General features: G+C 50.8%; 1 protein-coding gene across 10 annotated transcripts in view; it reads left to right on the forward strand.

Annotated features, from left to right (window-relative positions):
* Positions 1-20423, forward strand: part of TMCC1 (transmembrane and coiled-coil domain family 1) — a 134389-nt gene extending 113966 nt beyond the window's left edge. For 9 of the 10 annotated variants that reach the window (XM_055804097.1, XM_055804101.1, XM_027790582.2 and 6 more), the window contains one exon: positions 2092-6357. In XM_055804097.1, the coding sequence (XP_055660072.1) occupies positions 2092-2406 (315 nt within the window). In that variant the 3' untranslated portion in view covers positions 2407-6357. Of the gene's footprint in view, positions 1-2091; positions 6358-20285 lie in introns of those variants that run through there. The other variant, XM_055804096.1, reaches the window with a different exon arrangement.
* The last annotated feature ends 1603 nt before the right edge of the window (positions 20424-22026 follow it).

A 22026-nucleotide genomic window follows, 5' to 3' on the forward strand; every position in this document is an offset into this window, starting at 1 on the left:
ACCTGGAAAATTATCTGAGCAGCCGCTAAACCTTATAAAGAAAGGCCTATTCAGAAACAGGTCTACTGTTCGTTTTAAATAGTTGCTGTGCTAGTTTTAGCAGGCATCTCCGTTCTGATCGCTGACATGAGATTTTTATAGCATTGAGCAGAGAATTGTAGGTCAAAGTTCTCTCTCTTTCCTCCCCCTAGAGGTGCCTCAGCCAGGTGATTTCGTCTGGAGACAGAGCAGGCTGTGTTTTTGGCACACTTGTAGATCCAGCAGCAAGTCCCATTGAGTCAGTGTCCTGCCAGGTTGCTTGCTGGTAGAGGGGGCTGAGCAGTTTGGCCCTGTGCTTTCAGGGACTGTAACTGAAGAGAAGCTGTTGTGTTTCATTGACCTCCACACACATGATGCAATGACAGAAATGTAGCAGGTCGCAGTGACCTTCAAGTTAAGGTTAAAATAAATCAGTACCTGTGGACAGTGGTGCTGTGGCCTCCAACAGAGTAAACAGGAGGCTTTCCCTTGGGGGAACGTTACAATATCCAAGCTTTTGTTCTCCTCTTTAATTTAACATGGCAGGAAGAAGTAATGTTGAAAACTTAAACTGAAGTGGGGATTTCAATAGGGTTTTTTAGTCTTCATTTTATGATTCAGCGCGCTTAGTGTAAACTTGCAAATTGGGACAGATTGTTCCTCAGCATTGCTGGGGGGAAGGTAAGTGTTGAGGTTTTTTGCATGAAAAATTAGTTAAGAGCATGGGCTGATGTTGCAGAGGAGGAGAATCCTGGTTCCTTTTTCAGCCATCCGCCTGAGACAGACTGACTGGGGCTTACTGCAGACTTCTAGGTGTTACCCGAAGTTGGCCTTCATGTCTGAGAAAAGCAACTCTTGAGGGAGGATTAATGGAAACAGTGTGACTTTGTATCTCCAAGAGCAGAAATGTCTCATTGCATTAATTGCCTTAAAACCTCTTCCTTCTCTCTAGCCCACCCACTGCCTGTCACCAGTTTTTACTACAGGTTGGGTTGGTCACTTGAGGTTCAGCATGGAGAAGAGGTCTGTAAACAATCCCAAGTCAGCAGTGCTTTGGAGATGATGTTTTGTACAGGATAGTCTTATTCCACCTACATTTGCTTTGCCTCTTCCTAAGAGGCAGTTTCATAAATCTCATGCTTCTTACCCGTCTAGACATCTCCCTCCTCCAGCCCTTGCAGTGTCACCTGGACTTGTGCCAGTGCCACAGCTTGCTGCAGTCTGGAGGAGACCTTCCTCCTGTGACACCAGCTGTGCAGTCCCTGCTTTGGTAATCCTCTGACCTTTCCCTGAGCTCGTTTAGTTCACTGAGCAAGCAGAAAGTGGCTGAGCCTTTTTGCTTAGTTATTTTTGTTGACTCTGTTTTCTGCCAGGTTGACTAGAGAATCGAATGGGCTCAGAGAGGGGTTGAGTAAGTGCAAGCCAATGCAAGGAAAGTGATGGAAACAGGAGGCTCTGGGAATGCACATCCCAGAAGAGGAAGGGGAGGAGGAGTGCTGGCTAGACACAGCACCTCTGTCCCCTCAGTGATCTCTTGGAACCAAACCTCGAGAGCTCACTGGGTCCATATCCCCCCCCCCCCCCCCCCCCCCTTTCTGTACAAAGGCTATCTGACTGCTGAGGGCTGCCAGCATCCTCCTCCCTCTGGGCCTGACAGCAAGGCAGGAAGGATGGAAACGTCTCAGGTGACCATTGCACCGTATGCAGGGACAGGCAGCTGACAGTGCAGAGTGGCAGCTGAAGTGTGTGTTTTAGCAAAGCCTGACTTGTGCCCAGCCTGTCACCTGTCTGTTGAGCCTCTCTGGTGTAAATGGGATGATGTGGTGCATTACAAACTGCAGTACCCAGTTAACCAGGGGCTCCTCACCCTCCTTCACATGACACGACACAGCTTCCTCTGCTCTGCTGCAGGATATGAGATCAGCACAGTGACTCACATCCCACAGGAGGTGCGTAAGGCAGGAGGAAGGTGGCCCTGGTCTGGCCTGGTTGGTAGGGTAACAGCTGGGGGCTGTCTGCCGCTGGGGCGGACTTGTGGGGGCTTGCAACCCAGCAGTGTGTTCTTGCTGACAGGAGGCACTGGAAGCGTGCCAGACCCGCATCTCCAAGATGGAGCTGCAGCAGCAGCAGCAGCAAGTGGTGCAGCTGGAGGGGCTGGAGAATGCCACGGCCAGGAACCTGCTGGGGAAGTTCATCAACATCCTCCTGGCTGTCATGGCTGTCCTCCTCGTCTTCGTTTCCACTGTGGCCAACTGCGTCGTGCCCCTCATGAAGACTCGCAATAGGACGTTCAGCACTTTATTTATAGTGGTTTTCATTGCCTTTTTGTGGAAACACTGGGACGCCATCACCGGCTACTTGGAACGGTTCTTCTCTCCCCCCAGATGATGGCGGCAGGAATGAGCCGTGTTGCCCTCCTCCCGGCACTCTTGGTGGCAAAGATTAGTCAGCAACAACTCCGCTGAAGTTTTGAAGTGTCCGAGTGAATTTGTTTACATTTAGAATAACGTTTTTTCTCTGCGAGATACATTGCAATAGTATTTTTTAGATTTTATTCAAGAACTCTTTTTGGCGAGAATCCTGGATAATTTTTATGTAGCATGGTTCTCTTTGGATGCAAATCTTAAGATTCTTTAAAGTGTACAAAAGAAATAAATAAAACACAGGAATTTGGAGCATACCAATGGGCAATTTAAATTGTGGCTTGAACCTACTGTACTAAACCTGTCAGGAAGAAGAGAACATGGTTAGCTTAAGATGAGCAAAGCTAAATCTAGTGCACAGCCTTGAATGATGGTACCACAGCAAACCTGTAACACTAAACTTTTACTGTGAAGTCTGCTCACATTCCATGTCCAAATGTATGTGTTCAGAGTGGTTTCTTTCCTTACCAAGAGAAAAACAACGTGTGGATCTCTTTCCCAGCTCAGCATCTGGGTTTGCCGTTTGTGCTAACCTGACTTACAATAACTTCCTATAAGGCTGGCTAACTTTGCTAAGCATATGAAGTGGAAGCCTCATGCCATACACAGTAACTGCACAGTCGTGCTACAGTATTTTGAAGTAGTCCTTGAAATACTTATCTTTAAGCAGAAGCCCTTGGTCGCACTTTTGAGGTTTTTTTTATATATGTATATTCACAGATTTAAAAAAAATCCAAACAGCATACTTGAAGAGTGTAATACTCAAACTCTCAGTGCTTCCTTATTGTTTCTAATAGGATTTTTTATTATAATTATTATTATTATTATTATTGGGGGGTTTTTTTGGAAGGGGTTGGGAGGGTCTTTTTTTTTTTTTTTTTTTTTCCTTTTAAATAAAGAAGTGATGTTTTTAAATGAAGAAATGCGTGAATAATTGTGAGCCATCTTGTCCTGAAACAGTTTTGAGGAGGGCAGAGAGCAGTTTCTAGTGCCAGCCTGTCTGGAACGCAGTGCCGTTCATATGCCATTTATCGGTCCTCCTGAGCATACAGATGCAGCATCATGAAAAACATCTATCTTCTCCACACATTTTTGTCATGCAGGGCTTTTTTTTTTTCATTTTCCAGGTGTGAAGGAGAGTGTGTTTTTATTTCTCATTTGCACGTCATCTCTCATTCCTGGTCTCAGGATAAGAATAAGGAATTCCTGTTCATCCCTTCCTAGGGAAAAGACAAGTTCTTTTAAGGAAAGAAATACTGAATCAATGGTCTACTTAAAAGAATGGTTGTCTCTGAAATATCTCGATTTAATTTTTTAACAAACCCCTGGAAAAGTGAAACCAAAGTTTTCCTCCTGTCAGGCTCTGGTAAGATCATTTGTGTGTCTATGTTGAGGTCTTCTTTGTACACTGTATCCATGTGGTGTACCATAGAGAGCATCCTCTTCTTCAGCCATGGGGACAAGTAATTGGTGTTAGATACCTTTTTTGAAGCTCTGAAGGAAATGTCAGCTTCAAGTGTAGCTCTTGAGTCCTAGCAACAGGCTATTGCTGGTGACCTCTTGGTACTGGCAGGCAGGCTTCATGCCCAAGGAATCTGCATTCACTCTATGCTGTTTGTGTTTTTTTAAACTGGTGTCTCTTTCACCATAAAAAAGCCAAGACTCAACGTTCATCATAGAATGATAATTTTGTCTTTGTGAAATCAAAAGACTCCAGGATTCTCTTTCAAGACCATTTATGATGTTTAGTTAGATCTTACCAATTTCTTTCCTCCTAGGCTTAAGTTCCCTTTAGGAATCAAATGTTTTCCAAGTGACCTAAACCAGCTGAAATCATACATAAATGGAACATGTCCATCATGTATATATACAGAAGCCTAGGACTTAATGCTGTGATGCAAATTCTGGGTTCTGAGAAATTCCCTCAAACTAGGTTAACAGCCTTGAGGGTCTTCTGGTTGCCAGCAGAGGCAAGTCCTCTGCCATCCAACCATCCTTCTTCCTTCAAAGATTACGTCTATTTTTTCCGTAGTCACAAGAAACTCAGGTACCCCCCTCCCAGGGATCCCAGCACACCTCTCTCTGTCACCATGTGCACTAATCTGCTCCTGTCCTACTTAAAATGCAAATTGCCGAGTGCAACTGACTCAAGCCAAAAATAATCATGCTTTCTATGGAGTTGTAGACAGAGCAAAGATTGCATAAACATTCCCTCCCTAGACCACAGAAACTACTGTGTATTTACCACCCTCCTCTGGCTGATTCAAATTACATGGGTAACTATTGTCTTTGCATTGCGTAGTTTTTGTCAGAAACAAAAGTGTGAAAAGCAGTAAGAACTGATTTGGCACATGATTGAAAAGCTTTGTTGCCTTTACTTCTGAAACCCGGCCTTTGCATTTCTTCTTCTTAGTTTTGATCACACTAGAATTGCTTATGGTAGGTTTTTAAGTGGTCAGATTAGGAAGGAGTTGAAATCCAATGGATCAGGATGCTCAGTGCCATTTGCCTGTAGTATTTGACAGATGTGTTTGTCACTCCTCTTTGTATCCTTATTTCATCTGGTGTCTCAGCTCTGTGTCATCTTCAGTAAATACCATTTGCTAATTTGCCAGAAGGCGCAGGCTTAATAGAAACTTGTCACCTCAAAACTGTTTTTTGAAGGCCATGTACATATGGTTCTGGACAATGTCTGTCTGTCTGTCTGTCTCTTTTCTCTCTCGACAGTTTCTTCCATTCCAGAAAGCTGTCTGCAGTAATGCCATATATGATGCTGCATCCACTTTTCATATCCTAACACAACTGCCATGTGTTTTGCCTTTTGCATTAGCAGAACGTTTTGGGGTTTTCCTCCCTCTTCAATTTGAAGGTCTGTGATGATTTCCGATAGCTTAACAATGATTATATTGTTGGAAATGTGATTCTAGCTTTAAAGCTCCCTTTCCTTGTAAGTGGTTGTGTTTGCTTTTCTTGATGAAGTGTTTCTGGATGACATGTAGAAGACAGTTTCTGCCATGGATGTGAGTGTGTGTGTGAGTACCTTTTATTAGCCTTCCTTATGGATGTTAACTTTTTAGTGACCATCTCTGAGTTGCAGAATGTTTCCCAAAACATTTCATATTCAGAGTTGAAATGATTCTGAAATTGCTTAGATATGTTTAGACATATCAACTTGGCATATAAAAAAGGAAGAATATAATGGACTGTTCAAAAAGCAGCAGCTTTTCCTTGAAATTCTATGGTTCAAATGAAGTTCATCTGTTTTTCCCCACTTCCTTCAGTGTAAAGGAGAAAGAAAATCTTGATGCAAAAAAATTTACCGTTTTGAATTTTATAAAGTTCTCTTTTCTCTCAGTCTCCTTAGTTTAGTTTAATGATACTCAGCATGCTCACAGCAGTTATTTCATTGGTTTATTCCAATCCCATGAGTTCTTAGGTCTGATCAGATTAAATGTTGACTTCTGTACATGTTGCACTGGGACAGAAAAGCACTGTCTTGCAGCTTTGAAAATATGCATTTTTTTAATTAAAAAAGCAGCATTATAACAAAAGAAGCCAAGCTACAAAGGGGTTCAAGATCGGGTAGTTGGCCAGTTTTTAAGTGAATTCTGAATGTAGCTAAAGAGTTAAAAACCCTGTGTGTCTGTGTTGTGTATGCCAGGTGGTATAGTAGTAGGCAATTGACTTAGCTGTAAGTGTGTTTTAAAAGTGTAAAAAAAAAAAAAAACCAGAAAAACTCACTTGCAAGGGTTGAAAAGTACAGAAATGACACTTGTGAACGTAACACTGTAGTTTATAGATCTTAAGCTGCTAATTGTTGAGAGAGATTTACATTTGTCTTGTCTGATTGTCACAGATTCTTCTGTGACACTTTTACTGTATATAAAAAACTTTAAATAAAGACCTCAGCTATTAACACTGGCCTAATTTTGGTGTTTCCAGGGGGGAGGGGAGGGCGTGGAGGGATGGTTGGGAATTAAAAAAGGGGTGTGTTGTGCTGAGCCCTAATAGCTTAAAATTTGAGCAAGTTGTCTGTAGATGCAGTCACCAAACTTCATCCTATAATCAGCCATGCACCACCTGCACATGGCAAGAATTAATTGGCTGGCAGTGTTTGGTCTCTGTGGGCAGAGGAGGAGAAACAGCAGCGCCGCACTCTTAATCTGTTTCCTTCCAGTCCACCTGGAGCCTGGGACAGCTTCTTTTGCAGGGTCACGGCCATCCCTGCAGGTGTCCAACCTGTTTGTGTGGCTTGCACATCACGGCATTTCTCTACCTTCCCTACCTGCAGTCCTCAATTTGGAGGTGGGTACAGTTGGATGAGATGACGTGCCCAAAAGGTGCCTGTAGTTGGAGAACTGGGAGTTGGTCCTGTATTTTCTACCTCAGCGGGTCTGTAACCTAGACTGCCCCAGCTGAGAAGGGGTCAGGGCTGGCTCTTGCTTCTTTTTTCCTGACTGGGATGGATCAGCTCTGTGCTCAGCTGCACGTGCAAAGCAAGATATGGTGCTAGCCTCACCTGTATTTCTCACCTGAATCTTGTAATGGAGCAGCTCCAGGTCCCAGCTGCACTTTGATGAGGAAGAGTTCAGCTGGCAGGACAGCATTCACACACCAAAAGCCCACTCCCTCTGATGAAAGGTGAGAGTCTATATGATGTTGGTTGGGCCACCACTCTAAACATAAGTATTTTGTCTGCCATGTTTCATAGAAGAATTTCTGAGTTGTTTAGTATTTGTACAAGCTGAAACTGAGCAGATTCCTCACCAACGTGGAAAAAATACTCATTCCTCTCGGGTTTTGGTCATGTGGCCACGAGAACACAGAACTGAGAAGGGAATGGTGACAACTTTTTTAAGGGAAAGGGGAGCAAGTCGTCATCTCTGTTCTCATGAAGAGGTGCAAGTGCTGTAAAACCAGCAAAAGATGAAAAAGCAAAAGCGATTTTCTCCCCATAGTCTCCCCACAAGCAGAATGCAAATTCCAATAGATTATGGATTAAGTGCCTGCACGGGGCTGCTTTTGCTAGAGCCATCTGGCTCAAGATAGGATGTGGATGCTAGTTGTGAAAGTTTCTGTGTTCTTTCAGGGTGGTCACCTGATGAGCACTGGGTGAACTTGGTGTGGTTGTTGAACGTGGCTCAGGATTGACAGGGGGGCATAATGACCAAGGGTGAAAGCAATGGCCTACTCCCACATCAACAGTTTTAATCCCATAATTTGGAGGAATCGTTACTCAGTTTTTCGGTTAGTCTGTGGGAAGCGGTTGGATAGCTCCACCCAGGTCCTGGGAGACAAACAGGGATGTGGCAAGGGTATGGCTATGCTGGGTTGCCACAGTGGAGACAAAGAATTGGCTGATCTTTCTTGCTAAAGCAGTCATTCTCCCAGGTCAAGTCACAATGCACTGATGCGTTTTGGTAGTAGGAATTTGGCCAAACAGACAGCTCCCTGCCACAGGCATCTGTCTTCAAACTGTTCCTTAACCACCACCAAATCCACACTTTCTGCTTTAAAAGAGAGTTTCGGTTAGTGGCTTGTTGGCCTCAGTGGAGCCTCCCTTGCTGACTGGAGTTCAGCAGAAATGTGAAGCAGGTTTTCTGCTGCCTGAGTTAGCGTGAAATGGTACATCCCTGGGCAAACCAGCTCTGCCGAACAATTAATTCCCTAGCCCGATCCCCTCTGGACTTTGGGTAAGACAGCCCTGGTCCAAAGGGGCAAAACTGGGAACACGGAGGAGAAAAGCAAGAGCGGGATGGGAAGCTGCGGTGTGTTTTCAGGCTCCCTCTCTGGCACAGGTGTGCTGTAGCCCCGCCAGTGCACAGGTGATGCTCGCTTGCAATCAAGCCGTCTGGAGTTCAGAGCTTCCTCCACCACTGAAGTCCTGCAGAGGTGCAGTCATCAGATCTCTGTCGTGACACCGCAGAGGACGTGCCTGACACCGGCTCCGTGGGAGCTTTCGCGCCTCACACCAGCTGCGGTGTGCGGGAAGCGCCCGCGGCCCCGCGCTCCGGGTGCTGCTGCCGCCCCTGCGTCAGCCGCGAGTCCTGCCGGGCCTGGCCGAGGTGGCTCCCGTTTGCCCCGGCCTTGCCGAAAGTGTCGCCGGAGGGGACGGCGCTGGCGAGGTGAGCGGGCTGAGGGGGGAAGCCGCTGTCTCGTCCTGTCTCGGCACCCCTGGGAGCCGAGTGCGGCGTCCCGGGAGCGAGCGTCTCGGGGGGGGACTCTGAGAGGGGCGCGGGGAGGGCGGGAGCAGTAGGGCACGTTCCTCTGGTCGCCCCCCTGGAAAACGCCCTCGGGGCGGCAGCCTCCCCCCGGCCCCGCGGCGGTGCGGGCTCGGCGTGCCTGCCTTCCTTACGAAACCGGCCCCTGGCGGGGCTCCGCCTCGTGTCGGGCCAGCTCCGTGCTGCCTCCCGCGTCCCCTCCCGGCGGACGTTCCCGCCGCCCCCCCCGCGCCCCCCGGTGCCGTGGCCAGGACACGCGGAGCCGAGCGAGGCGGCCCCGGGCACCGCGGGGGGCGGCCCGCACCGCTCCCGTCCCAGCCGGACGCAGCGGCCTAAGGGCGCCGACACCCGCCCACACCCGGCCCTGGGCGCGCCCCCCCGCAGGCGCCTGCCGCCCCCTGGCGGTGGTACCCGGCGCTGCGCACTCGCCCCGCCCGCGGTCTCTGGCGGCACCTGGCGGCAGCAGCAGCCCCTGGGCCGCCAGCCCGAGGGTCCCGCCGCCCGCCCTCGCGGCCGCACCGCAGCCCCGGGCCCGCACGGCGGGCCGCGCAGGGGCCGGCCGGGCTGAGGGCGAAGCCCCCCGGTGGGGTCCTGCTCCGCCTGGCGGCTGGCCGTGTCGTGCCGAGGGCCGCTGGAGGGTGGGGTGCCCCGGGCCGCTGTCCCGGCACCGCGGGAGCCCCAGCGGGCAAACCCCGGCCCCAGCGCCGCCGTCTTCGCTGGTCCCTGCCGCTCCCGCCCCGAGCAGCGCTGGGAAACACGGGGCCAGGCAGGGCCCCCTGGCCGCGCAGCCACGGGAACGGCTCCCAGCGCCGGGCCGCGCCAGCGCCCCCCGCCACAGCCCGGTGCGCAGGGACCCTGCCCCGCGGGGCGCCGCCGCTGCAGCCCGCCCCCGCGCTGGCCCGGGAGAGGGGCAGCCTCCCCCCGCTCGGGCGCCGCGCTCCCGCTGCGGCCCTGGGAGGTGCGGCCGGGGGCCCTGGGGCAGCAGCGCGTTGCTGCCACCGCCCCGGGGGTGCGGCTGCAGGGCACGGTTGCTGGTGGCGCACGCCGATGGCTCACAAAGCGGCTGTCCTGCGAGGCTGCGTGCTCCGCGGCGGCTGCGGCAAGCGGGGCTGTGTCTGTAATTACAGTGGGATTTGGTCATTTGTCTGATCTCCCCTCGCAGCGGGGCTGGAGCCCACGAACCCTTGGTGGGGCTGCGCGGGGTGTCCCCCTGCCGCCGCCTCCCGGGGGGCTCGCGGCGCCTTTGCCGGTAGCTCAGGCTCGCGCGGTCGGCGTCTCTGCCGGCTCCAGGGCGACGGGTTGACCTGTTGGCTGACTTGCCCCGGCAGCCGAGGGGAGCCGCGCTGACTGAGCTCCCCGAGGTCCGGCCTCGGCCCTTATCTGGTGGAGCTGTGCATCCTGCGGCAGAGATCCCGCACAAAAGTGCCTTTTGTCTGGTGCAGGGCAGGCTCCTAACAGAAAAAGGAGGGGAACAAATCGTATGAGATACGGAGGTTCTCTGGGGACAGGACAGAGGGAGCGCAGGAACAACGGCCGCATTGATAAATTCTCCGTTTCCTGACGCTGGCCAGGGAAGGGGGGCCCTCGGCAGCGGCGGCGCTGAAGAGCGGAGGGGCTGGATGTGGCAGCTGTGCCAGCCCAGCACGGGGGTGGCCCACGGGGCGTGCAGGCACATGACAGTGATGGCAGGGACAAGCTGCCCGCTTCCCCTCGGGCCAGATAAGCCTGCAGAGGTTCAGCCTGGAGACGCTCTCTTCTGTTAGCAAAATGCCCGTCATGTTTCTGCCATGTCCCCCTCCCAGACACTGCTTACAGCTGGCACCTTTGGCGAAGTGCTAACAGTGCGGTTAATTATCGGGGCAGGGCACGGATGCAGCTGGCACTGAGGAGGGTGCGGTGTGCCTGTGCTGTGGGAACAGGGGGCACAGCTGAGAGCTGGTAAACTCAGGGTGCCAACTGGGAAATGTCTTTTAACTGGGCTGCTAAAAATCCTTCCCATTCTCCCCATCAGCTAAAGGAAATCTGGAGCTCCACTGTCCCAGACACCCTTTTTTTTTTGGCTCTGGCACATGGGTGGTTGCAGGAGCTGCTCGTGGACCCCCACACAGGCATTCACTGGCTCAAAAAGTGAGTGAGCCGGAATGTCCTGTCTGACTCCATAAATGACTGTGGCCCTTCTGTGGGGCTCCATGAGGACAGCCCAGCCCCACAGCGTGTTGCCTGGAAAGCCTGTGAACAGAGGCTTAATCCTGGGGCTGAGACTCATTGGTGCTGGGGGTGGTGGCTTGTGACAGGTCTTGCCGCTGGCACAGCTGGTTCTCAGCGTGCTGCAGTGGCTGAAGCTGTTCCTGCTGCGGGCATTCACGGGGAGGCCTGGAGCCAACTGCTGTGGAATGCTGATACACAGGGGAGTGTCTGCTTTTCCTCTCCACTGTGCTGGCTGATAAGCATGAAGTGTATGAAGAGGAGAGGCAAAGATGGACTTGCCCAGTCTCCCCATCTGATACAGAAACATGAGCAAGGCACAGTTTGTAGGTCGAGATAATAGCTCTCTCTAGGCTAACCTAAACATGTTATAAGCATGGACGTAGCAGTGAGCCGGAGTGATAATGGCAGCGGAGTAGATAGATTGCTACTATCTGGGTTATGAAAGGGGCTTTTATTTAATTATGCTCGATTTGCTTCCTCTGCTTCTGGATTCCTGCACTGCCGGCACAGGGGCCGCAGCAGGTGGTGAGGCAACAGGTGCCAGTGCCCCAGGGACCTGTCCTGGGGTGGCTGCAGCAGCCTTGTGTGCAAGGGGGACCTGAGCCTGGCGCAGTGGTGCTGCGGGACCCCTTGCATGCCACACCAGCCAGCATCCTGGGGCACTGCAGGAGGGTGAAGCCTGTGCCCTCCAGCCCCACACTGGTTTTATTACAGCTGTGGCACCTGGCAGAGCTGGCACCCACTCTGCTGCCTTCTATTTTTATGACTTCGCTTTGAGTGTGTGCATGGGATGGATACCTGCTGTCCTCGTGGATATTGTTGGGGTGATGGTGAGGCTCAGCTGGTGGGAGGCTGCTGCCCTGTTCTGAGATGAAGGCACCCAGAGTAGTCACAGGTTCAGGGACAGCCAAGGCCAGCTGGGACCATGAAGGACCCAGACCAGATCATTTCATGCTGAGGTTTCCCCTTGCTGAGGCATCTCCCCCTGTCAAGGCCAGGGATGGGGTGGGAGGAGGTTGGCCCAGGGTGCTCCACTGAGGGCCCTGGAGCCAGCACTGGTGCCCCTGAGTCCCTCCCCGATGACACCAGGGGGGCCATGGGCAGGCTCAAGGTGCAGACAGAGACCCAGGAAAGTCCCGATGGCCGCTGGCCAGGCAGCTACAGGGCTCACCCCCCCATGCCCTGGGCAGCAGCACTGGGGCTCCCGCTGGACCCGGGTTTGCTCCCAAAGGCTGGAGGTCTGGTGCTGGGCCCCAGCTGGGGGGTCTCACCCCGTGGGTGTGGGCTTTGGGCAGGGAGTGGAGGCAGAAGACAGCAGGGACTAGCTGTTTTTTCTTGCCGGGCTACCCGTTTCTAGCACTCGTGATCATCCCTGCACCCCAAAGCCAGACCATGGCTTTGACTGGTGCTGGTTTTGCTTCTCTGTTGGCACGTTTCAGCACTGACTCATTTCCTTTCCCACTGCCACTCCTCGCTGGAGAATGTGGCAGGAGGTCCCCCTGCGAGCTGCTGTCCAGGAGCCCGGCGGAGCAGCTGCTGCCCTGCTTCGGTCTGCTTCCTTCAGCATGAGCGGTTTTGGTAACTTGCCGGGTCATCAGCACACAGGCTGAAGTTCGGGGTGTACCTGTGCTCCTCTAAACCCTGTTTCCACCCATGGGCTTCTTAGGAGGAGCAAGCCAACGCTAAGCAGTGCTGATGTTTCATTCCATTTATTGTTGGTTTTGAGCTTGTGGGCTTGCGCCCAGGATGTTTGATTTATTTTTATTATTTTTTTTATTTTGCCTGGAGCACCTGGAAACCCTGACAGTTTCAGACTGTGCAGGTAGTTGTCACAAAGTAGAGGTGGTCCATCTCTGAGCTTTCAGAGAAGGAGGATCTGGGAAGGGCTGCAGCTTTCCACCAAGGAAGCTTCTAACATGTGCTTGAAGCTCTGGCTAATGATGCATCAAACAATATTCAGGGACTCCTGCCAAGCAGCCTGGCAGAGCAGTCCCCCTCCAGCCAAGCACAGGGGCGTGGGATGACATCCCCGAGGTCACTGATGGCATGGGTGGCAGGTCTGAGGACAGGACCCAGGAGCCCTCTGGGTCTGCCAAAGGGCCTCATAACGTGCCAGGCGCGGAGTCCAAGTCCTCAGGGCTGCACATGGGCTCCCCCCAGTTCTGTGGCTCGGAGCCTCCTGCTGTTTCCCTGGTGTGGCCACAGGCAGGGTCCCTGCTCCGCCAGAAAGTCACGCTGGTCTCCAGCCACTGCCTAAAGCCTCTTTGGGAGGCAGAAGAGGTTTTGAAGCACTCACTAGCCCCCAGGTGCATCCCCTTTGCCCCACAAGCCACGGGCAGGGGCAGGGTGCAGGTTTTGTCACACTCAAAAGCAAAATAGCACGAAACCTGGTTGCTTTTCCACCTTGATTTACTATCAGCTTTGACAAGCTTTCTCTCTTGGCTCCTTCGATAGTGTCAGCCATGTCTAATGCTGTTGATTTTATAATATATCTAATCTGGCTTTCTTAAAAACACCCAGTATCTCAGAGCTGCTGTTCTCCTCCTTGAACCATCTTCATTCCTTGCCTTCTTTCTGTCTTTCCCAGCTGGGGCCAATCTGTCCGGGAAATAGTCCAATTTGCTTCCATCTGATGGGAGCGGATCCCAGCTCTGTTCCCTTCATCTACTCCAAAGCTGAAATCAGCTTAGGACATTATTTTGAAATCCTTCATTTTCTTCCTCTGCGTTTTTGCTGCCACTTTTCTCCCTTAGCAGAGGCACTGGTGAAAATACCTCCAAATACCCCTTCCTTTGGGATTTTTGCAGGGCAGCCGCCATCTGCTTGGTGTGACACAGACCTTCGAGGTCCAGACAAGATATTCCCCAATTCTTAGACCCTCCTGTGCTCTGAGGAGCAGCACTGGCATCCCATGCAACTTAAATTCCATACAACTTAAATTAGCAGGTCTGGGCCAGGTCTGAATCCCCCCGCAGGTGTCCCTCGATGGCCAGGGGAGCCCCTGGAGCCCAGCGCCGGCCATCGTGCGCCTCCCGCAGCTGCCAGTCACCATGTGGGGAGGCTGGGATCTCTGTTACCTGGCACAGTGTTGCCCAAGAACTTCTTGGCTCCTCTTGCTCCATCAGCACTCACTGGACAGGACAGGGAAGGGCTTGTCTGAGCTCGCTGTCAGCCTGGCACAGATTTGGTGTGGGCAACATCAGTCCTCAACAGCCTCAGGCAGCCCAACCTCGCTTCCCGGGGGGCTCACGGGTGGCATGTTACAGCGTTCTCTGGTTGTGCCTTTAGCCCTGTCTTCTGGGTGGGCTTCAGAGCCATGCTGTAACCTTGTCCTGCTCCTGATGGGGTCCCCCGGAGGGACCCAGTGCTGTTGAAGGACCCTGCCACCAGCACCTGCCTCTGCCTGCCATGGCCAAGCCTGCAGGGCTGTGCCCCATCAGCAAGGGCTCTGCCCTGGGCTGGGGCTGCCCTCGCTGCTCCCCAGTGCTCAGCCTGGGGAGAAAGACTTGCTTTTTCTGCGCCACCAGCATCCTTCCACCTTTCATGGTGCTCAGCCCTCCAGGACAGCGAGTTAAGTGGATCCATTAGCACAGCCAGCACCGTGCACTCAGGGTCTCTGGATGCAGCATGAGCATGTTAACCTTATTTACGCAGTATTTCCTGATCAGAAACGCTGCCGCTTCAGTCAGCCTTTGCAAAAGAGGGTGTAGCTCAGCCTGAGGTAGATGCCATCTCTGCTGTAAGAGACCTCGCAGGAGGGGATGGGGCAGTGTGTCTGTATAGGGGCCCAGGAGATGCCTGAGGGGCAGTTTTCCCGGCAGCCCTCTGACTGTTGGCACAGCGAAAGCAGGCACCCGGGTGCTCTGATTGCCCGTAACAAAGAGACCGTGGTGGAGTCATCCCCCAGACAAAACCACTGTGGATGCTATAACCATGCATGGAGTTTCACCCGAAGCTTGCCTTTGTTTAACGCAGGGGACCGCTGCCGTGAGATCTGGGTCTGTCGTGCTGCTGCTCGGGGATCAGCTGGAGGCACGGGCTGTGCGTATGGAGCCATAATTGAACGGTTGGATCTGTGGGCCCCAAGATGCATCATTGGGAGAGATCAAGGGAAACTCCAGCTAGAGGGGCAAACGTGTGGCCTGTTGAGGAGCGCAGAGCAAGGCTGTGTGGGGCCCAGGGGCAGGCTGTGGAAGAGTTGGATACATCCCGCAGAGCTGCTGGGAACGGCAGGTCAATGATGTGGAGATACGTGAGAAGCTGCCAGGACCTCCTTATTTTGCTGGGTGGGTCTTCAAGCGCTACAACCACAGCAGTGCTGCCCATCTGTGTCTCTGCCATCCTGGGGAACTGAAACTGGTAACATCTCTGAGGAAGTGCTCCCAGTTTGCATGACCCAGGGCTTCCAGGGCATTGCTGGTCCCCGTGAGGTGGCACAGGAAGGCCTGCTGACACACAGGGGGTGGCCCTCCTGCAGCTCCCTGGGATCAGAGCCATGCTCCTGAAAAGTGGTACAGCCCTCATTTGGGGACCATCTGGAGAACAAGGCTTCCAGTACCCTCATCTGGGCACAGGGGGGAAGGGGAGTGCAGCTTGGCTCCTGCTTTGGGGCACCAAGTTCAGAGCGATCTTGGCAGGGTGTGCACATCAGTGCTTGTGAAAATAACAAATTGGCCAGCGTAGCTGGTTGGACACTACGGGTAACTGCGTGTCCATTTGGCCTGCAGTCAAAAGTGCTTTAAGCTTCTAAGTAAACGAATACAAGTCTGTAGCAAAGTCCAGCCCTCAGAAAGGAAGGGAGGCAACATGGCAGAAAGCGGGGAGAGGCGGACATAATGCACCCATCCATGTGCGGGCTGAAGCGTTCTCGCCGAGCACGAGGGAGATCTGCGCTTCGGTTACTGCGCTGCCTGTGGAGGACAGGCAGCTGCATCTGAAATGGTCGCTAAGCTTTTCCTAACTTGATCGTGGTGAAAAGAGAATTGCTGCTGATTTGTCTAGTTTATGGATCCACCAAGGTAATTAACCATGATTGATAAGCCACCGCCAGAATGAACCATACTGCAGACTTATCTGTGTAATCCTTGTTTGTGTGCCAAAAAAAAAACCCTAGACAAAAAGATAAGGCTGAAGATGCATGGTGATGTCTTGGAAATTTAATTTAGAAGGGAAAATATCCCTTTTAAAGCTACATTATTAACTGTTGTCAAGTGACAGCCATTTGGCCTTCACGTGCTGTACTGTAGATGAATTTCAGCCAAGTTGTACCAGACCTCTCCTGAAAGCACAGTGTACGCTCCTAACCAAGCTTCTTCCACAGTGCTCTGGATGCATAAAATCTGCATGATTGCTTTGCAATGGGGCTTGTCAACAGAGACTGCAGCTGGGTTATGAATCACTTTAATTTGTCATGTGAGCTGGTTTCACACCAATACCTCTGGAGGGAAAATGCTGGAAAGTTGGGGGAGGGAGGAGAGGAGATGAGATGTCAGATGCAACCACCCGCCCCACTTCTTGATAGAAACATTTCTCCCTCTCCACCGGCTAATGACTAGACCTAATTTAATAAAATGGAGTGAAGTGGACAACATAAAATGTATGTGTTTTGTTTTCACATTTGAGTCTAACATGGCCACAAGTCATCATCTGAAACAATTGTCGGTGTTATCAGTCACGCAATCTGACATTTTGCCAAAAGGTCTCTTTGGTCTTTTCTCTGAAGTGTGAAAACAAGGGATGCTGTTTCTTGCATTCTGTAAAGAAAAATGAGGGTTGCGGAGTCTTAAGGAGTCATTAGATGAAGGAAACCAAAGGAGGAAAGGAAAATCAAGACCTCTTCCTTCCGATAATCACACAAATACTGGACCTCTAGGGATACATAACGGAAAACATTTTAGGAAGCACCTGAAAATCTGCTATGGATGGAAATTTCCCAGCCCAGCCAGCATCCTTTACTGCAATAATCTTGAGAAAAATCCAAGAATCAGATCATAATTTGATATTTTTCTTTATTTTGTATTTATTTATTCAGTTGCCATTAATAACAATAAAAATGAAATTACCCACTCCTAACTCTGAGTTCCCTTGACACTTAGTTAAAGTACACAATTATGCAAAACAGGTGGACTCCCACTGCGCTTTAACCTAAGCAGCAAAAGCATAAACCAAATGTAAGCCCCTCCACAGAGATAAATTACTCGCTTATCGAAAGAATTACTCACTGTGGACAAGTAGACTTTTACAAGGTTGATTTTTAAGTGTGCAGATGAATGTTACAGCTGGTAAGAATTTGTTAGTCAATGAATCTGCAGTGAAGAAAAGATAAGGAGTTATAGATTTGTTTTCTGAAGTGGAAGCGTTATATACCGTGCTGCTGGAAAATGAAATGCCCTATTCTCTTCCTTTCTCAAACCAGGAGGCTGTATGATTGCATCTTTAGCTTCGAGCTCACGGTTAGCTGTCCTGAAATTAAAAGAATTATTTGTTTTCTTCAATGGAGTTGCATTGTTAGACATCTTGCAAAGATGACTACACCCTACGAGAGGGGCAATGAGTGCAAGGGTATAATACAAATGCCTTTTTCTAACGCTCTCCCTCAAGATGGTGCCATTTTGCTCCTGTGTTTGCAGAGGCAGGGATCTGTGCGGCCGCCTTGCAGTCTGGCTGGTTTGTGGCTCTGTCGGCACCTGCCAACAGCAGGGCTGATGAAGGTGCTATTGAAAACCATCCCCTCCTGATCCTGAGCAGCCAGCCCAACGCTTCGGCAATTCCCAACAAATTACTAATCTGGCCTTGCAATGGGCAGCTCCCCACAGCAGCCTTACTGCAGTCCTGGTAAACAACATCTGTGAGGCTGAGCTGGTGAAGCCACTGTAAAGGCATTTGCTGCTTTTGTATCCCAGCTCCCGCGCTGTGTGCAGCCCTGCTGTTTCAGCAGGCAGAGCCCACCTGTGGGCAGCATGAACATGGAGGCCAAAATTCAGCGTATGTGCGTGTGTGGTGACTGCAAGGTACCGCAGGGTTCCTCTGGGTGAGGACAGTCAGATACTGCAGCAGCAGAGCACAGTGTACCTCACGCTGAAGGCCATTCTGTGGCTAGTGGAAAATAAGTGTCCGTGCCTAGCGCCTTTACTGAGTGCTACACAGGCATAATGCTAACTAGCGCTGCGCTGGGACCAGCTTCCTCAGTTACTTGGTATTTCCTAAATCTGTTCATTCTTTAGTTGCTGCTTCCCTCCACAGGCTGTGCCTATGGAGGGGACAAACGTACGTGGAAGGAGGGAAGGACTGGCCCCTTGGGGAAGAAGTAGGCATTGGCTTTTTTGTCTGATTCCAGAACAAAAAGCTCCATCCAGGAGCCGTTCTGATGAGGTCATAGTGTAAAACAGATGCAAAGTTTCATGCAACAAGTGAAGTGGCACAGGGAAACCAATACCTTTTTGCATGCTGTCTTTCCCCATCCCTTGCATGGGATCAGAGCTATTAGAGCTGAAGCTGATTAAGTGTGAGGCCCCAGCACAATAACAAAAGCATTGGCCACCAGTTTCTTAATGATCGTCTGGGAGCTGGAGTGCAATGTTCCTTTGAAATACAGGCCAGAAACCAGCTCTTCCCATTTTTACCGCCCCCCACCACCCCTTTCTGTCTGAGAAAGAAAAACAGGTTAGCTAATAGTACTAGATCTGGAGGCAAGAGATACATTTACATTCAAAACCTTACGTTGAACGTCCAGCTGCAAGAGTTTCCGAGCAAGACAAAAGCTAGCGAGTAAAAGCAGTTGGACAATTACACTCATTTGTCTGCCTTGTTTTCATTGAAATAATTCAGGCAAGGCTAACTGTGTTACTTGGATTCTCTAAGGTATAATTTAGGCATGAGATGTTTACAATCAACTCTCATTTGCATTAACCAGGAGGAAAACGGGATCTATTGGATATTTCAACTGGCAGATTAATTGCTAGTTTAACCACTAGTTATTTATTCAATCCTCTGCATCTGAACAGCCACCGGGCCAGGTCCTGCCACTTCTGCTGCAGTGCTTACTCCGCAGGCTTCAGGCAAGCGAGAGCTTGATGTGGGACAGGGCCCTGTGAGTGCCGTTCATAGTTTCGCTAAGTGCAATTGGTGCCAAAGTTTGGTGTCCAACTGAAAGCCCTGGAGATGTTAGATCTGCTGGGAACAGTGTGCGCTTCCCCTTTGTGGTCACAGGAATGTGCTTAAACAAAGATACTGTTCACGATGGGCTGCACTCTGTCGTCCCTGCTAGGTAGGGATGGTTATTGAACCGCTCAGCAAATAACTTGACAAAATCAATGGGACTGTTTGTGAGATAGGAAACCTCTCCGTGTGCGCAGGGAGCTTGGGGACTGGCCCTCAGACTCTTTCATGAGCACTGCACAGAAGTCTCAACACTGCTAAGCAAGGCTAAAATGAGCAAGGCAATTGATCGACAGTTTTGATTGAAACCAGAAGAAAGTTTTGCTGGTGTTTTTTTTTTTTTTAAATCCAGGCTGAAATAGACATCACTTAGAAGAACATCGATTGAAAGATAAACCCAGTGCTTGAGAAGACCCTGAAGGTGAAAAGTACCATTAAGTAGGTTAAAGGAGCCTGCCCTTGTATGACAAGCTGCTCTCTGTGTGAGAGGATGGAGAGCACCGAGAGGGAGATAAGAAGATTATGAGGTCAGATTCCAGGTTACGGAAACCTCGGTGGCTCACTCCCTCTCGGGCACCTCGGCATGGGCTGCAGGCGAGAGCCTAATGAGTGCCAGCTGTGATGGTTTTGGTGCTGCTTGCACCTCTCCTCCGGGAGCTGACCCAAAACTGTGAGCTCATTCCTATATGCCAGCAGCTTTCTGGGTGGCAACAAATTCAGGGTATTTAGCCGCCTGGCCTGAAAGGACTTGCTGGCAGGGAGGAGAAAGGCCCTGTATTTCATGACATGTCCTAAAGTCACCTAGTGAAATGCGTGTTTTCCCATGGTGACCCCTGACAGACCGTTGGTTGCCCCCCTGCCCAGCGGGGGTGGCTGAGGCACTTACTGGGGAGGAGCGAAGCAACCCTGGGCTTGGCCCCGAGCATTCGGGGCTGGGTGGTCCCACAGAGTGGGAGGGGGACAAAACCGGGTCCTGCCCTGGGTAGGACAGGTGTTCTGCTGCTGATCACAGGAGGTTAAAATCCCAGGTTCAGGTCTGGGAGGACACAAAAGCTGATGGAGCCCAAACCTGACCTAAGGGTGTGAGTGAACCGGGTTTGTCTCCATTCAGCCCCCAGTGAACAAGTCCTCCTGACACTCACCTTTTCTCGAGGGGCAGAGTGGCTCAGCACCCAGGCTGTCACCTTCAGCACAGAGTCCACGCCTGCAGCTCATTACTCGTCATTATTATTAAAGCTCATTATTGTTCTCTCTTCAGATGAACGCTGTGAAGCGAAGGGTTGCTGCCGTTTCCCCAGCCTTTCTGGAGCTAAGCAGGCCATTGGATTCCATGGAGCTATTGCTCTGCACCCTGTGTAAGCAGCTACACCACTTACCTTGAACTCAGGTAAGACAGCAGTGTTATTGGTATGATTCCTTCTACCCTTGTGGGGCAGAAGACGCTGAGGAAAAGGAGTCCCCCTGTGACATCCACGACCCCTGAAATACACTGTACACCTATGTACGATGTGATACGTGGATGTGAAAACAGCAAAAAGACTAGTGTTTAGGTAGGAAGATGGAGGAGCTGACATCCGAGTGATAGAAGTATCCCAATCTTTAACCGTATGGTGTTTACATTTTAAAACCGAGGGAGTGTTGAAAGGTCTTTTAAGCTATTTAGGCTGTTTGATTACCTTTTCCACTTTCCTCAGTTGTATTGGCAGGTTGCTGTATCTCTCTCTGCTTTGCCAGTGCTTCTGCTTGGTTTCACAGTCACATTCACTTGTGGGTGAAGTACTTTGGGTGCCGATTCTCCTGGGTTATCCTGACAGTCCAAAGAAAAAGCTGGTCTGACTTGTATAAAGATTCATGTGCATGTTCCCATTAATATGCAGTTTTGTAACACCGCATATTTTACATCATTGATTTTGTGGGAGTTTGGACACAAATACATATATATGCACAGAAGCATTGCAGATTGTACATAGACAGGATCTTTGCAGGCTAAACTGAAACTCCCTGATCGCTCTCCTTTTCTGCTTTTCTGCTACAAAGTTTAAAATGCTACAACTAGCCCAGTTTAGGACTTGCTGACATTTTAAATGCGTATGTGCGCACATGTATTTTTTCTTTTTTTATATATATACATGTATGTGTGTGTGACTTTCAACTTTTGGCTTATCTCTAAGATTAATGAATGTGTTGACTGCACATGAGAAATGTGTAAACCTTTAAGACTGTTGGGGTCACCAGGGAAATGTCAAGAACAAGATCACACTGTTTACAATATGTCCAAAAATATTCAACACCAGATGACACCCCACAAGTGACATTATAATGAGAGACAGCTATTGGAGGCAATATAAAACACATGCCGCTGGATACCGCACGTCAAAGGTTTATCTGGAAATTGCAGATAGCAGACCATTGCAAAACATAGGTACAAAAAGATTTCAGTTTTCCTTGTAAAGAGCAGTGGGCACATACATTTGTAACTGATGCCTGCTCGTAAGTTGCTTGAAGGGGCTGACCCTGCACCTCTATTCCAATGCCCGGGCATGGCGCAAGGGCTGCAGGACCTGATTGGCCCACATGGGGTGCAGCGAGGCTGGGGATGAGGAGGGTTTTCCCATAATGTCTGGGTACTGCCTTGCCTTTGGCATGGAGGCATTGGGGTGCAGGGGAAAGGCTTGGGCTGGCTGCAAGGGGGGTCTCTAGCAGGACCTCTGGGATGGAGTTCAAGCGGGGATGGTGCAGGGAGCAAAGGTCAGGGTGCTGGAGGACAGGACCAATGGGCCAGGGCTGGGTAAATGCCAGGAGGGTCCCTGGTGGCAGTATCCTGGTGCTCAGTTCACTGCTGGGTGTGGCAGTTACTGCTCGGGTAGGTTTTGGAGGTGATGCTGTCAAGGGCTATCTGAACAAGGCTTGTGGCTGGGGCTGGCTGGCATTAGGACGCTGGGGTTAAAACCAGCTGAGGACCAGGCAGCACAGCTGGATGCAGAAGCTATGGGATGGTG

The sequence above is a fragment of the Falco peregrinus genome, chromosome 5 (genome assembly GCF_023634155.1).
Source record: "Falco peregrinus isolate bFalPer1 chromosome 5, bFalPer1.pri, whole genome shotgun sequence".
NCBI classification, from domain to species: Eukaryota; Metazoa; Chordata; class Aves; order Falconiformes; family Falconidae; genus Falco; species Falco peregrinus.